Raw genomic sequence first — 17,141 nt, 5'->3', positions numbered from 1 at the left:
GTGCTTCATATTCTCTAGGTTGTTTGGAAAAAAAATGTTTTACTGGTTGCAGAAAATGAATCTGCAATATGGTCTAGAACAAATTGTCACCTTCAGGTGGTCGAAACGTTGTCAGTCATCATGTCCACATAAAATAAGTGTTGTCCCCACTTTCAGATCTACCGCTTGCAAAGATTTCATGGATGTGTGACTCTTGGAGATTGTGTCCTGCCTTTCACCCTGCATGCACAAGTGTTTGTTACAAATGGTCTTTGGAGGATTTGCAGTGAGTGACCTGTTCCTGCAGTGGTGTGTAAACTCCACCACATGGGGCTCATGCTACCAAGAGTGTTTGACTCTGCAGGTTTTTCTTATTTTTTAAGAAAGAAATATAAAAGCAGGAAGGTCTTTAAGTTTTAAAATGTATCAGAAGTCATTCACTGCTTATGTTTTGGGGTGTATAATGCCATGGTAAATCCAGACCAATGATTCTTTAGAGAACTTGTTCTAGATTAAATAACCTAACATAACACAATTCTGCAGGTGTACATATAAAATGTTTAAAAATGAACACATGGCCACATCTGATTTTGTGTCATAATATTATCAGTAGTCAAAACTATTACATTGATGTAACCTGTAACACAATACTGTTTAAACCAACTTCATCACTCAGATGTGTTATTTAAATTAATTTGGCACTAAAAAGTTGATACCCTTAAAAATACTATTCTACCAATCAATGCAAACACACACTGTAACCTCTCTTGTGATTTGGTTGATTAAAGACAAAAACGCAGGTGGAGTATAAATATAAAGGGTGTTCATCATGTGACACTCTAGGGTTGAAATTTTGTGTTGTAAGTATTTCAATGAGTGCCTGATAAAGGGTTAAAGAACTCTTTGAGGATGACGTAACATGTGATGTAAAACAGGTAAAAGCTGACAAATGCAGCGTGACATTGCAAACTTGCAGACTTTGTGGAGACATGGAGTCCAGCTGGATCTCAATATATATAATATAAAAACTCTGATAATATCATAGAATAAATGCACATTTGTCTTTTTAAATGAGAAGGTTCACAGTGTGCACTGTCTCCTTGGCTCGTCTCTTGTCTCGTCTTGGTCTGGACTTGTTTCCTCTCCTCTCTCTAAAAGACAAATGACACACAAGAAGAGACAATAGTTAATCCACAACTTCAGCCACCAGAAGAATTATTTCACTGTATAAGAATTTAGATAATAACTAGATAGAATAAATATATATTTATCTTTTTTGTAAGATGGTTGACAGTGCATGCTGTCTCCTCTCCTTTTGTCTCGTCAGTTCTTCTCTTGCCTAAAAGTTAATAACTTCCACAGTGAGTCACACAGAAGAACTATTGATCAACGTAGGAATTCTGATTACAACATAAAATAAATGTGTATTTACCTTTTTAAATACCTTTCGTCTTTTCTTCTCCTCTGTCTGTTTCCTTCACAAACAGCTGGGTGTTTATCTGTCCACAGCTGGCTGCTTCCGTTTGCTGGGAGAGAAGTGCAGGTGGAGTTAGCATCATCTGTCTGTCCTCTCCCTCTTCTTCTTTCAGCCTTGTCCTGCCTGTCATTGGTGGATCTGACTGTCCCTGCAGCTGTACTGTGATTCTCTTTCCTCACTCACACTGAAGCTCAATAAAGTTGGATGTGTTTCCAGCTCAAGCAAACACACTCAATGTTAGCTATTGCTGAAGAGTGAAGAAATTCATCTAAAGTACTTCTGCAGTTCCAGGCTGCTGGCCAGGCTCCCAAAATGTTTTGGGAAAGAGGCAATTTGAATGTTCCCCAAGTCCCCCGTGGCTCCCTGTAGTTTCACCATGTCAGACACACAGGCAGCTCCAAGAAATAAAGAAAGGTGCAAGACGCAACGAAAACACTGACCTGTGTGCTACATTTATGATGAACAAACTATAAACCGTGTGATGCTGCTTGCTTTATCTTTATCTTTTTTATATCATTATATCATTATTTTTCACATGACATAGGCCAGCCAGTCAGTCATCAGTGCACGTCGCAGTGCAGGTATACTGTATCTGCTCTTAATGCTCCAGCAGACCCGTAGTTTCAGCCTCTGCAGGACAGTTCTCCCCTGAGATTAAAACACTTCTCTTGGCCTCATATGTAATCTCAGCAGGCCACTGCTGATGCTGGTCCTTATTTACAGCTTGCAGACTTGCAGAAACACACAGTGTGAAAGCATGTATGAAAATGACATAGAAAAGAAATAATAATCTTACATGATAAAGCAAAACTTTTTCTTGTTTTGTTTTCAGCTGCACACTGTGTGATGCACAGAGGTTTTGGTAGCAGCAGCATGCAGATGTAAAGCAGGGCCTTCTGCTGCAGTTGCCTTCCCAGGAAAACCCACTAGAGGGAGACACCAGCTCACTTATTTGCAACTCATGACTGTGTTTCACATAGCGTGGTGATTCTTGTTTAAGTGTGTGATCACTGCCATCACTATAATTGACAAAACTGTGAAAGAATGATGCCAAACTGCAACAATGCAGCAACAACAGATGTTTGCTTTTCATTTATACTTTATTTTTCCTGCATATTCAAATATCAATTATAATATCAATTTCAGGGGGATTTTGATTAGTTACTAAAATCACAGATCACCAAATGAGTTTGTCATTTTTCAGAATAGCCAAGATGAGTGGAGAGATCACCGAAGAGGGCAGCGGTGGAAGAAGTAAAAATACTCATTATGCAGAATGGCCCCTTCCAGAATAATATATATTATTTTACTTGATTATAATTCTTCTTCTTTTTTGTTATTAATATGTATTTGCAAAGTAACTAGAAACTATTATTGAATAAATGTAGTGGCGTAAAAAAGTACGATATTTGCCTCTGAGTTGTAGCAGAGTAGAAGAGTGGAAACACTCGAGTAAAGTACCTCAAAACTGTACTTAAGTACGGTACTTGAGTAAATGTATATAGATAGTTTCCACCACGGGAGGAGGGACATTCTGCAAGAGCAGTTCATGTAGAGCTCAGTTACTAACGTTTGCAGTGCTGGATGCTATTAAAGTAAAACAATCATGCAAAGTATCAAGTAACAGTGGGACTAAACTCGGCAGTATGTGTGGAACTGATGAAAAGGTCTTTGCTTGTAACTTACAGTGTGAAGTGTGACTGAACCCTCTACAGCGCTGAAACTGCTGTGTCTTTAAAACCCTCTCTGTTCCTGGCTCTTTGCCCAGAAAGTTCATTTCCCATTTCCCATCCAGCCACATGGACTGAGCTCCGCCACGCAGGGAGAACAAGTATTTTCACTCAGAGAGCGGCACCTCCGACAGCAGTCTGAGCACGGACTCCCTGTAGGAGCCCCTGGCACTGACCAAGGACTTTTACATCCACTGTGTTGTGAAGGACGCGGACCTGCCAGCTGATCCGTCAGTCCTCAGAGAAGCCGAGGTAAGATTTACACTCTGAAACTCAAAGAGTGACAGCCAGTCTGCCTGTCAGGTGCCCCGTTACGCACATCATTATGTGCTTTGAGTACACTGTAGGTTTGCTGTAGGTGACGGTGTGTTTTCTGGTATTGATCTGCTGACTTTTGGACAGTGTGTCAGATGACTCATTGAATGTGCTGTGTCTGGTTTTAAAAAGTCCTGCTGCCATGTGGGAGCTATTGTCTTTTGCATGAACACAAAGCCTCTTTTCATGGATCTATAATTCCCCTCACTAGTCGACCCAGCAGTTTGTGGTGTGTGTGTGTGTGTGTGTGTGTGTGTGTGAAGCACGGAGCTGTTAACTGCTTCTGTTCATTAACGCTCCTCTTGTGAAGTAAAAGGCAGGTTACTGGAGATGTTTGCCCTTGAGGAGGAATGAGTCACAAAGATTTGAATGGAAAAGAAATTTGGCAAATTGTGGTTCAGACTGAAAAAGCTTGGTTTGCTCAAGTCCTCACAGCAGGCAGCAGTGACCAGGCTATACAAACAGGATGCTTGTCTGCACACACACACACACACTTACACACTCTGGTTGAATGAGCAGGCTGGGGGCACCGGCACCACCGCAATCAGTGCTGTTGATGCAATAAGCAAAGTGAGATGTTTTGCTATAAACTGGCCGGTTTGTTGTTGTGGAGGCTGCATCCCGTGAGCGATTAGTGCCGCTGAGGTTTCTGGAGGATTTTCTGGGGAGATGAGGTCACAGGGAGACACACCCAGAGGCCCTGTGCTCCGAGCAGGACAGGACCAGGGGTGGAAGACGTTCAACAGCAGCTCTGACTGAGTCACTTGCCGGGAGGAAGCCATAGTTTTTGTTGGAATTTCCATTCAGTTTGGTGCACAAGAATTTTGGTCTGGATGTGGTATTTATACTGAGACACAAGGCATGACATACAGAAGCCTTATGACAGCTTTAATAGGGTTACATAATGCGCTTTATTTTTATACAAATGATAGTTTTGCAAGAGGTTTCTTTTTCCAAATTGTGTCATCTAAGATCCCAACATGAAAAGGAGCATTTTGAAAGAGGGTGCTTCATTAAGTAAAAGAACATATTCACGCTGGAATGTGTTTGGAATGAGGAACATTTCCTCTCTGCCAAAAAAGATCACGTTGGATGGCCTGTGAACTCTTGGAAGCATTTAAATCCCCACTTCCTGACCTCCCCTCTCCTCACATGAGAGTTCACATCCAACAAGTGCATTCTTTGTGCTCTAGTCTCTTTTGACTGCCCTCCAAGGATCACAAACAAGTTTTAAATATAGCGCAATCTGTTGCAATGTTTTCAGCCTGCGTGCTCTGTTCTGATTTATGGAGGCTCAGTCACCGGTGTGGACGGACGTGGCTGGGAGGGCTGACCGAGCAGGAAGTGAAGTGCTGGGGAAGTTGAGTCAACACAGGGCTGTTTCTCAGACTTGTGTCGCTTCTGGTCTCATGCCTGTCAATGGACAAACAGGTACCGAGACCGAGATTGCGATAACACAGATTTACAGACGTAGGCAGACAGACAGACATGGCCTGGCAAAAAAAATGAAACGAAAGTGTGTGGAGTCTGGGGTGGGAAGGGTGATTTTTCTGCTTCTGTCTGGATCAAAGAGAGGGGAAACAAGCATAACTGAAACAGACTTCATGCACACTATTAATCCTATTTATAAAGAGTTACCACAGTGGAATGTGCGAGGCATTGCATCAAGAATGGCATTTAAAAGAGGACAAAGTCTTCAAAGTTTTGTTCAAAACACGCTTGGTCCTTACAATCAAAAACATGCCTGTGTCATCCTTCATTTGGAACATCATTTATCAGTTTCTTTTTCCGACTATACGATGTATTTCCCTAATCATCTCCTGATCTGTGCACCACATTCAGCCCTTCTCCTTGGCTGTAGTTAAACATTACATTCTGTAGTGGAGTGGATTACAAAGAGAGGACTCCCATTTGTCTGTGGAGCTATTGTCATTTTTGCGGCTGGGATCACTCACATGACATCCCATTGACTGTTTATGTGTACACTGTGTATTACACAAGGACTTCATTCTGCCACACAGCTGTTTGACTCGCCCTGATAAACACATTGTGACTGGCGTTTCAAAGCACAACAAGCTGTGGTCAGCTCTGAGCGACGCAATACGCCAGACAAGCTCTGAACACACGCAACTGCAAGTCAACTCTTTTAGGGAGTGAAACCGTAGTGACGTTTTCCTCACTGAGCTGCATTTCTGAGGTATAATCTCCAAAATTACAGACTCCAGTGAGCGATGCTGGCAGCACAGCCCAGCCCGGCCCTTGACCATGATGGAATGGATGTAGGCAAACTATGAATGATGATGATGATGAAGGAGTTGCCCTCTTACTATTACTGTGTGGTCACTCTGACACACAGCAGGGAAAGTACAGCACCAGTGCACAGACTCTGGCAGTGTTCACAGTCTACCAGTAGATGTCAGGCTTCACTCCATGAGAGACCAGGATAACCTGCATGTCTGGACAACTTTTTCTCCCCTCCTTCCACACGGTGGCAGAGTGGTGTGACAGATTATCCTGTTACTCATGTAGCTCCAAACCTTTTTTGGCTTGTGCCCCCTTATAAACAGAATAGATCTACTTCTGATCCCTCGAGCAGCCCAATCAAAGAGTTAGTCTTCCTTCACAGATTGTTTCATCTGAAGAATTTTAGAGACTGCGGGCCATAGTCACAAAACAAGGCTATGGCTAAAAGTAGCTCCTAACTGGCGGGACTTTAGGACTCCTACGTTTTTGGTCTAAAGAGTAATTCACAAAGCATTTCAGCGCAAAAAGTAGGTCCTAACTCTGAGAGAAGTTTGGGGTAGTCCAGTATGGCAAGCCCGTTTTTACATTCAATCAAACTACACTCCTATCTTTAATTATAGAATATCCATAATAGCATTTCTCCGAGTGAGAATGGAAATTTAAGATTCAAAGCTACATTTTGGATATCTTATAGTAGAATTATGACTAGTGACAACTGGATTGTGGATATCTGAAATGGGAGTTTTTCCTCGGAATAATTATTTTGCAGATATCCAGAATGTTCATTCTAGATATCAAAAATGCAATTGTGGACATCTGAAAGTAAAGGAATAGCAAAAGTGACGTCATTTGTCCTCGGAAGAAGGAGGCTGTGGATATCTGAAATGTTCTTTATGACTAGAAAGAATTGAATTACAGATATCTGCAATATATATATATATATATATATATATATATATGTATAGTCTAGCTATAAATTAATCAAAACGGCTTGCCATAAGTAAGGACTCCAAAGACTTGCTCACAGATCACTCAGCTGCTACAGGTAATGTGCCTCATGTCAGCATGTCAGTGTTTTGGAAAAGTACAACAATAATAAACAAATCTTTTGATAATTAAGATAATTAATGTAATTAATTTACAACCCCACCCCTTCTGTTAGCTTAGGACTTCTCTCACTCCCTCAGTAAAAGTTGTGAATAGCTCTTAAGAGGAAACTCCTAACTCTTTTTTCTTCCTGTCTTGTTTATTTATCTCATGGCCCCCTTAGATTTATCTAGGGAACGGCTGACATAACAACAGTGGATGTAACAGTGAACACATCCATCTAAGGGGTGGACAATATACCAGGAGAACTTTAAACTTACAACTCCCCACACTGTGGCCTCAAAAATGACCATACAGTTCAATCAACATCAGCTGGCTATATAGATAAAAAACACTCACACACTGTCTTCTCTTAAATATCTTACAAGTGTATATTACTAGTTTGACAACATACTGAATGTAACACACCATGACTTAATGTGATGGATCTTTAAGTATAAGTTAAACTTTGCAAGAAAATACTTTCATCATTAACTTCTGACTCATCTCAACTATCAAGATTAGGAGTGAGGGACGTAGACTCTAAATACCTAAAGCACTCAGGTATTCACAGTAGAAACATACCTCTGTTATCTGCAGGTACTTCTTCTGTGTCTAGTCTTATTTAAAAGTGCAGCACACAACAGTGTTTTCTTTTACGTGTCCGTGCGACTGGGTGTATGCATGTGATGCAATGTGTGGTATGAGAAATGGGACAACCTTTCCTCGCTCCTTGACCTTTGACCTGTGTGTAGCTCAAAGCTAGAAGGGGTGGAAAACAAGGTGTGACTTTCACAGTCAGACATTGCAATGTCAAATTTTAGTGATTGTGTAAAAAAAAAATCCAGTTGGTTTTAACTTTCAAAGCTCTCATCACACCTGTGCCTTCTCTACTTCTGGTTGGTTGAACCAATTAGCGTAGATGGCACTGTCCTCCTTGCTTTGCACCAAACCTTTCCTTAAATGTATCTTAAAATACAGACATGGTGAAATAACAAAAGCAGCTCTTTTGTTTATTTTTGTGTGTGAAAGATGCCAAGTTATATAGATTTGTTTGATTGCTTTCCAGGCTGAGGCTAGTCTTGAACAATCACAAGGATTATGAACACTATTTCTGATCTCTCACATAACCCAGATTCTGTTTCAGCTTCAAACGAAGATTTAAAGAGAACGTGTTTCCGCCTGTCGGAGAGTTCAATCTGAGGAAAAACAGTTGCCTCAGGAATAGTCACATTTTCTCTCTCTAAGATTAATATGCACTGGCACTGCTTATGTTGCACAGATTTCACAACCAGTGTACACTCCAGTGTTCAACTGAACAGTTGGAAAAATGCACTTCAACATGGCCAGCAAACCAGAAGAGATTCAATTACTGGTAAATTATTATCACGCAACAAGTCATGGACATAACTCAAATCAGCTGATTCTGCCCTAAAGGACTTAAAACCACTTCACATTTTACATAATAACTTCTGAAAAATTTAATTATGAATAGGCTGCACTTGAAAAGACAGAGGCCCAGTGTTCCTCTGAACGCTCTCGCAGTGTCTGGAACTGGTCAAGCCAGATCTCTCAAAAGCCCAGAGCCACATCCTCACACAGGAATGAATTCCCACTTTATCTCATGACTCACAACATCTTTTTATGGCTGAGACTTTCAACCCAATACAACCCGCACAGAGGACTCAAGCTGATCGCTCCCAATGTTATTACACCACAATATCAGCTGCTGAATGTTTACCTCCAGTATGTGCAGTTAAGTTGGGGGAGGAGACTCGAGGAGGGAGGGACAAGAGGACCCACCTGTCAAGAGAGAAGAAGAAACCTGACAGCAGAGCAGCACTGCTACTGAACAGTCTCAGAGTGCAGGAGAGAATGCCTACTAGTTAAGTGGCAGTCTATCCATCGACTGGAGAGAGGGAAGATCACAATGGGTGGCAATATAAGTCAGAAGAAGAGCAGCAGGCGAGACGGCTCAAGGAGTCACATCAACATCACGTGAGTCAGATCACTCACCTGTTTGATGCTGATTTTACGCTGCATTTTAGAAAACCTATTCTCACTCAGTCCTAATTTACTGATTCAAACTTGTGTTGCTTACAGCTGTAGCAGCGATGAATGAAGCGCTTTAACTCTCCCACATTAATAGTTCATATTTGTGAAGCGGTATGCAGTTATAAGAATGCAGTAGCAGTGAGAATATGAAACATATACTACTACATTTCACAATACTGAGCGTATAACTGCATTCTTTTTCCATTTGGCGTGAGAGTGGCCTCTGTTCAAGCGTCCACTTGCACACACATGCAAATATTCACACACCCTCAAAATGAACCCACAGATAAGACTGCACACACTCAGACTGTTAAATGTGTTTGCTCACTGGCCTTACACAAGTATGTGGATATGCTTAGAGCAAACACACAGATGACAATAAAATAGGATCTGATCTCACATTACAGGCAATGAATCAAATAGAACCAGAAGGTTGAGCATGTTCAAAATTTAATGTGCAACTTTTTTAAAAACAAAAAGGAGTTAGGACTGGTACACCAAGCAGTCGTGACTGGTTTAACGTGATCGTTTACGGGGCTGTCTGAACACATCCACAGTTGTCTCATCACAGCATGATCTCATTGTGAGAAATATAGCTTCACTGTGTCAATATTTGCTTGAGGCGATTCATGTCCTCTTTGTGCTGGGAGACACAGTGGCAGCTCTGCCCTCTGTAGGCTGGACTACAGACACATTGGACCGTGAAACACACACTGCTGTACTTCAAGAGCTGTCTGGACTGTAAACATTCAACACAGTTCACTTATGGAAAAAAACACGTTCTACAACCACAGCTAGTGATTTCACTGTTAATGCACAGCACTGGACAGCCAGTTGATAGACAGCGTTGGTCTCTGTAATGTTTCCTCGTGCCGAAGGCTGAGACTGAGTAAAACAACACTGTTTTCTTACTGTAATTTACAGACAGAAGATCACACTTCCTCAGAAAGTAGAAAGACTCCCTTTGCTCATACGCATCAAACCTCCCAGCTTTTAAATCCACAATAAGTATATAACACCCTCACTTATTCCTAACTTTGGCTGTCTGCATCAAAACCCGCTTCTGTGTTTGTGGTCTCAGTCTCTTCTGCTTTGACCCAGGCTTTGCTCTTCTGTGTTTTAGGTGACAGCATGTCAGGCTGGCACGAATCAGCAAATCTCTCGCGCGCTTTCTCCCAGTTCTTCTGGGACTTTGATTTGGTCACAGAGACATTGTCCAGAGACATGGCGGCACCAGCCCCCAAACCTGACTGGGACTTTCTGATTTTCAGTTCAATCTGTGGAGAAAGGAACGAGAAAGAAATCAAATCAAATCATTTTGTGGCTTCATAATACATTTTAGTCAAAACAGAATCTGCCAACAGGAATGTCTTACCGGGTCTTTCATTCCAGTTCCCTCTTTACCCAGTCCCTCTCCTTTCTTCCAGCCCATCTTTTCCAGCATTTTCCGTCCTTTATTGACGTCACTGATCTCCCTTTAAGAAGACATAATACATGATTACCACTTCATCCCTTGTTTCCCTTCTCTAGAAATCACAGTCAATGACAATACACTTACTTATGAACAGAAGCGGGTGCATCATCTCGTTGGAAAACACCCTCGCTGCCCACAGTCTGTCGTCGAGACTCTGCTCGGTCCGTGTATTTGGGGTTCCTCAGGGCTTTGGCCTCCTCATACTCACTGCTCTGTTTACAGAAAAGCACGGAGGTGATTGGCTGCACAAAGAGAAGAAGAGGGTTTAACACATAAACTGGCTGCTGCTAGTCCTGATAACACTCACCTGCAGGCCATATTTGGCCTTCATCTGCTTCAGCTCCTTTTGTCTCAATGCTTCTTTATCCTCTTTGGTGGGAGCAGGGCCTTTGGGAAAATACACAGTTAAGCAAAACTCTTCCATTCGAAAATGATTTTCTTCTTTCGTCTCCCAACGTGATGAGATCAGCAACCACAGCTAGTGAGTGCAATTTCACATAGAGCCTTTGTTTGAAGAATGGTTTAAAACATCAAAAAGCATATCAGGTTTTAAGACATTTAGGCTAGGGATGTGCGCAATTAGTTGATTTAAACGTTCGACCCTTGCTTAGTCGGCACCAGAAATACTAGGGGGTTAAATGAATTATTCATATTTTATTCATGTACAACACCAGTTAACTGTTGCATCTAAGATGTCATGCAGCCACTAGCCGAGGCAGCAACCCCCTCTCCCCGCACTAATGTCCGGATATAAACCTGTGAGGTGGAAAGTGAGACAAAGATGATGTCTCGTAAAACCAGCGCGGTTTGGCAGTATTTTGATCTAGAAAATGTACATAGGTTGTGTCAGAATACACTGGCATATAAGCACTCAACTTGAGGACATTCAGCACAGGCATGTGGACGTTAACCTACAAGGAGAACAAGCTGCTGGTGCTAGCACTGCTAACAGTAGCCACATTCTACAACCTGTTAAGTAGTCTATTATTAGACTAGTCTAAATTTAGATTTCCAGTTAACCAACAAAGAAATTAGTCTTTGGGAACATCCCTGGTTTAGGCTCAATATATCACTGTTGTTTCATGAATCTGTGGTTGTGTTTTCTCTTGAGGTGGCTCACCCATCTTCTCCTCTCTCCTGTGCTTGCTGAGGTGAGCCATCACCTGACCAGGCTCACAGCCATCACAGGTATCAGTCCCCGAGTGGATATGGAAGGACAGCACAGTCTCTCCCATCTTCACCTCATCACCGTGCATCAGAGCGTGGGGCTCACACTTGGTTTTGGGCTGCAGAAGAAAGATTTGTTGATTACGACATTGCTGAGTTTAAGTTTTATTTTGAGGCAACAAACAAAATGTTGACCTGTAAGATCCTGTTTCCATTGATGACTGTTCCATTCTGGCTTCCCTGGTCCACCAGCATGTAGCTCTGCTGCTGCTGGTCAAAGTACACCTCTGCGTGGAACTTAAACCAAACACAGGTCACAGTTAGAAACATGACACAACCCTGCAATACACAAGAGAATTATGTCGATACCAGGAGAAAAATAAAAGTGGAGGGGTACCTTGCTGACTCCCATTTCTGGTATTCGGATTGCATGGTCCATATCTTTCTCTCTGCAACAGAAAGACAGCAGGTCGTCTTCAAAGAGTTGTCTGAGACATTTTTATGACTTGCTGAGAGATCAATTCCTCATATTTTTACTAAGTGAGACACTACTTGTTGTCTCACAAAGAGGGTTTATTTCTCAGTTTTTGCTTGAAGCCATGTCATTCCATCTTTGGTACTGCAGCCAGTTTCCCACTGTGGCAAACCATTCTTAAACAACACACAATTACTTTTGCTTGTTGTGAAAGTATCAAACCTTTTACTGAAATGTAAGTTATGCTGCCACATGACACAAGAGAAAATAGCACAAACCTGCCAATGGTGGCTGGAGAGTCGGCTGTGATGATGAACAGAGTGCCCACCTGCAGCACTGGAGATCTGACCACTGTCACTCTCACACAGGGCGGCCAAATGTCTTTGACTGCAAGAAAAGCAAACCCATTGCATTGTCACAGGAACATGGGGGCCTCAAACAGCTGCAGTGTTAGGAACAAATGACAAGTGAACTAGATTCAAGTTACAGCCAGATTTACACAGGAGCTACCTGTGAAGATGTGTGCCCTGAAAAAGCTCTGAATGCTGAAAGCTCTCGTTTTTTCCTCTCACCTTCTTGAGTCTGAGTCTCCATCTCTGACTCTGGGCTTTCATTGGAGGGGGAGCTAGAAGATGATAACGAGGGAGTGGACTCCCACTCCTCTTTCTCCGACTCTGTGATCTCACCCTCTTCTGGTTCGCTGTCCCCCTCCGAGTCATCACTTTGAGTTGAGCTCTTTTTTTTCTTCTGCTTTTTTGACTTGGATTTCTTCCTTTTCTTCCTTGATCTACCCTTATCATCATAGTGCGAACCGTTTTTCTGCTTCTTCCTCTTCGATGAGGATTTGTTGCTCTCCTCCCGGTGTTTAGAAGAGTCTTTTCTACGTGGAGCCACATCTGGACTGCCAGACCTTCGTTTCAGTTTTCGTGATTCTGTGGTCCTCTTAGTTGTTTGCTGTTCTACCCACTCAGTTTCTTCTTCTTCCAACTTTACTTCATCAAATATGAGTTCCTGCCATCAGACAGTCGACAGTAAGATTACCATCTCCATTGATGCTCACTGACAGCGGGCAAGCAGGCTTTGTAGATCCCATGTTCCACCTGTCTGGCAGTGTTTTTGTACATGGTTTCAGTCTTCAAAGACAATTCACTATAGACCTCCACCAAATTACAGGATTAACAGGGAAATGTTCCTGATCTAAATATTACTTTGCACAGATTAAGCACAGGCAACCAAATCCTTGAGTCATTTGTGGTCCATAACACTGTACAGAGCAACTAATGACCATTCCACCTGGGCATTACTTTCCTAGTTTGGCCATCACATTATTGGCTGTGTTAAAATTGCATCATTTACTTTAGAGCTTCATATAGACCCCAAAACACTGTGTGAATCATCCCATTCAAATGTTTTTAAGGGGTTGCTTGTGTGAATAACAGAACCTGCAACCTTTGTTGGAATTGTTCGAATAATTTATGACTATTTATTCCTCCTATCGTGATGGCAAAACTAGGCCCAGGTTAAACGTATCTTGAACTATTCTTTTTAATTGCTTTGTATGTTATTGAAGGTGTACCTCTGTGAGAAGCAGTATTCCAGTAAGAAGAAATCTTCATTTTAGCCAATGACTTAGTCACCTCTTGCACCTAGGTCAGAGGATAACCTTTTAGTCAACTAGCCTCAAATCGATACAAAAAGGGGAAAAAAGCAAGCATTTGAAGACTGAGACCAATAAAGTCATGAGGATTTGAAACATCACGGTTTTTATGGGGAACTACAAAGTCAAAAGCCATCTGTCAGCCATCAAGTATAAAATGTATGCTTTGTCATGAATCAATAAAAGATCCAGGTGTTACATACCTTATCGTCCGGGTGTGAGGTTTTCTTGGACCCTTTCTTGAGCTTTCTGACCTTCTTTTCACCGCTGCTCTTGTCTTTGCAAGGCTCTACAGTAGTTTGTGCAGCAGGAACCTCGATCCTGGAATGAAACTGGTATCGTCCACTCTCTGCATCATAGTAGTAGTAAATGCCTGTGTTGGCATCATAGTACAACTGACTGGCCTGCGGAAGAGAAAAACATGTACAACACCACAGGATTGGTACAAAGTGTCTGTCAAAAAACAACTAAATTGCTGCAAAGTTAATTTGTCTGTAAACGACCTAATTTTACTGAAAAGGGTGTTTGACAAACCGAGTCATAGTAGAAGCCTGTGCTGTGGTCATAGTACAACCCAGTAGTCTCATCAAAGACGAACCCAGTCTGTGTCATAGCCTCTTCAGCTGTGGCCCTCAATATATCAGCTATGGATCCTCCATCACCCTCCTGAAAGAGACAATGCTATTGTCAGCTCAAAACATACTCCAACTTCTAAATTCAACTTATCCACTCATATCAACAGTGTTGATTCAATTAGTCAATTAATCGATTAATTTCATTAATTTAACTATCAATTCCAATTCTAATAGTTAATTTTTACTTTCATAACATAAAAACACCTAACATTTGCAATTACATCTGTCTCAAGTAACTTTTTAATAAAACACACCTCTGTTGTGGCTGCAACTCGGTTGCCAGGTTGACCTGACACATCGGCAGCTGCTGCTTCATCTGGTGTTAAAACCTCTGCTGCTAAAACCTCTGCTGCCTCGCCGCCATCAGCTGCATCCACTGCAGCTACTGTGTTCAGGCCTTCCTGAGTGTCTGAAGCCTCTGGGTTCTGATTGTAGCCTCCATAGTAGTAGTTGTAATAATCTGGAAAGAAAATATTTTAACATTTGTAACAATTTACTCGCTTTCTGACTAACTGAAATGATCATCTAATTGAATTAACGTACATGCGAAATTAACCCACCAGTTTCTGTCCATATGTTTTCTTCTGTCTGAGTTTCACAGTCGACTCTGTCTTTACCTTTCTTCTTCCGTTCATGAATCTCTGCGCTCAGCTGGTCAACCTGAAACAATACGTTTCAGATAAATTCAGTTGGCAGTTTTGTAATAACATGATAATAGGACTGTAAGGATTGTAATTCTGAGATTTACAAAGTGTCGCCGAAAATAAAGCCCACCTCCACTTAAATCATAAAAAAAAATACAATTTTATGAAATAAAACACTGACCAACAAAGAGCAGATATTCTACTTCACACAGCAAAAGCCACAGATTTTATGAGTGTGGCTATCAGTTATTAGGTTATCAGACTGTCATTTACTAACTAATGTGATCACAAGGTGAGATGTGTTATCTCTACTAAACAATTTCCTATATTATGCAATATATCCAATATTGAAATAAAAATTACCTTCTGGGTAAATTAAACTATAACTCATAGCATCTGGGTAACATTTCCATTTTTAATTATTCAAGATTCATTTTATAAATGTTTCAGAGTCATTTTTAGCTGCCTATATTAACACCAAAACGGGATTTTACAGGATGAATAAATACCTGTATGTGTTGACAGAAAAAGAGGATAGATATCATCTCAGCTAAAATAACACACTGTGGTGAACAGCTCTGAACACAGCAGACAGCATACAGAGGTCTGCATTGAGGTCAAGATAGTCCTTTCTATAAGCGTCAGTATGCACTGACCTGTTTCCTCAGGTCTTCGTTGTAGCTCTCGGTGCTCCTCTGCAGTCTTTGGGACTGGTTCAGTTGATTCTGTAACTTGACCAGCTCGGCTCTGCACTCGTTGAGCTCCTGCTTCAGCGACTCGACTCTCAGACGGAGCTCAACCTCTTCAGACTCCGCGTCCTTTTCTCCATCTTCGTTCTCCATTAGTTCAACTGAAGACGTTAACAGTCAACTTTGTAACTCATATGAGGCAGCTTCGGAATATTTAACGGAAGCTAGCTCATATAACATTACTGTTTCTGGATGTTTACTAGCTGGTTCTCTCTTTCAATGGAGCCAGTAGATAGCACAGTTGGCACAGAAATAATGAATGACCTTAAATTGTTCAGCACAGCACTCGTGCTAAATAAGCACACAAATGTTAACTAACTTAATCGCTGACTCCATCTGGGCTAAACTAACGATATAACGTAGCGTTAGCTTTGACTGAATGGTGCACTTCTTACCGTTTGTTTCGTTTTTGTCTCTTTGGCAGTGAATTTCCTGTCAGCACGGCACATGAACGGACCTGAAAGTTGAAAATAGACATTTTGTAACTACCCTGTATTTCCGACACAGCCGAGTACATGTTTTGAGGATAATTAGACAGTTACAGTTATAACCGTGGTAATATTTACTGTCCACCCTGTTCGCAACCGCCATTTACTACTAGCTAACTACGTCACAACGGAAGTGTTTCTTCTTCAGGTTTGGCGGACTTCTGTTCCCGCTGTACATCTGACACATATCGAAGAACTTTACTGCCACCCATCGACGAACTATTTCCAAGCTTACCAGTAAAACCTTGTACATCTAGTACATTTTAGTTTGTATATTTTACCTTTACCTTAGTTCAAATCCCCTTATGTTAACTTCCCTGCCCCTTCACAATGTTGTTTTTGACGGCAACATATTTTGCTATGCAGCACGGTAAGTGTCAGAAATCAGCATACAGTGCTCCATCTGCTCTCAGTTTTCACAATTACACAGTTCACTCCTTTATTTTTATTATTGTAGAGTAAAGCTGACACTGGAGAACACATTGCACTACACTGGCATGCTAATTAGCTTGATCTTAGCGCAGCAATCGACAACATTTGTGGTAAGTTAACTGAAAAATTGTTTAGGAATATGGTGGTATTATGGTGGAAATATTGGTCGTTATTTCAGTTTTATGCTTGAGTTTAAATTGAATTAACACACTTCAAATCTTAGAAAAAAGCCCTAGTTTGTGTGCAATACTGAGCATTTTGAAATTTGAATGGAATTTGTTCTCTATGTAACAGCTAAATTATAGCCTAAATACAGTGGAGGTGTATTTGGATCCAAAGGCTTTTCATGTTATAGCTTCTAATGACTCAGATTGTACATTTCATCATAAAGAACCTATGCACAATTGATCAGTGTGCAATAGTGGGCATTATGAATGAAGTCTGTATGCTGAGTTATATACAAATGAGTGGGAGTCTGTATACTTTAATGCATTATTTAACTCTAAACTGCACATGTCATCATGGTGAGTTTGT

The 17,141-nt window shown here is 41.3% G+C and overlaps 2 protein-coding genes across 4 annotated transcripts in view; one reads left to right on the top strand and one right to left on the bottom strand.

Annotated features, from left to right (window-relative positions):
• The first annotated feature begins 3,424 nt into the window (after positions 1 to 3,424).
• The window catches only part of tacc1 (transforming, acidic coiled-coil containing protein 1), a 30,955-nt gene continuing 17,238 nt past the window's right edge, over positions 3,425 to 17,141 (top strand). Inside the window, exon 1 of one of the 2 annotated variants that reach the window (XM_070902811.1) lies at positions 3,425 to 3,438. The gene's annotated coding sequence lies outside the window, so the exon portion shown is untranslated. Of the gene's footprint in view, positions 3,439 to 8,780; positions 8,830 to 17,141 lie in introns of those variants that run through there. The other variant, XM_070902812.1, reaches the window with a different exon arrangement.
• On the bottom strand, positions 9,329 to 16,270 carry aggf1 (angiogenic factor with G patch and FHA domains 1). Of its 2 annotated transcripts, XM_070902674.1 has the most exons (16): positions 16,230 to 16,270; positions 16,083 to 16,144; positions 15,595 to 15,788; positions 14,855 to 14,954; positions 14,549 to 14,754; positions 14,194 to 14,325; positions 13,863 to 14,063; positions 12,575 to 13,013; positions 12,281 to 12,389; positions 11,925 to 11,976; positions 11,723 to 11,824; positions 11,481 to 11,646; positions 10,668 to 10,747; positions 10,445 to 10,572; positions 10,262 to 10,361; positions 9,329 to 10,163 (listed from the first exon to the last, which is right to left on the bottom strand). In XM_070902674.1, the coding sequence occupies exons 3-16, from the start codon at positions 15,778 to 15,780 to the stop codon at positions 9,918 to 9,920; spliced, it is 2,247 nt and encodes a 748-aa protein (XP_070758775.1). In that variant the 5' UTR covers positions 15,781 to 15,788; positions 16,083 to 16,144; positions 16,230 to 16,270; the 3' UTR covers positions 9,329 to 9,917. The 2 variants fall into 2 exon arrangements, with proteins under 2 accessions (XP_070758775.1, XP_070758774.1); XM_070902673.1 differs by lacking the exon at positions 16,230 to 16,270 and having other exon boundaries at positions 16,083 to 16,213.

Source organism: Enoplosus armatus, chromosome 3, assembly GCF_043641665.1.
Source record: "Enoplosus armatus isolate fEnoArm2 chromosome 3, fEnoArm2.hap1, whole genome shotgun sequence".
In the NCBI taxonomy this organism is placed as follows: domain Eukaryota; kingdom Metazoa; phylum Chordata; class Actinopteri; order Centrarchiformes; family Enoplosidae; genus Enoplosus; species Enoplosus armatus.
Note: the sequence above shows the minus strand (reverse complement) of the source record. Positions and strands in the feature narration are given on the sequence as shown.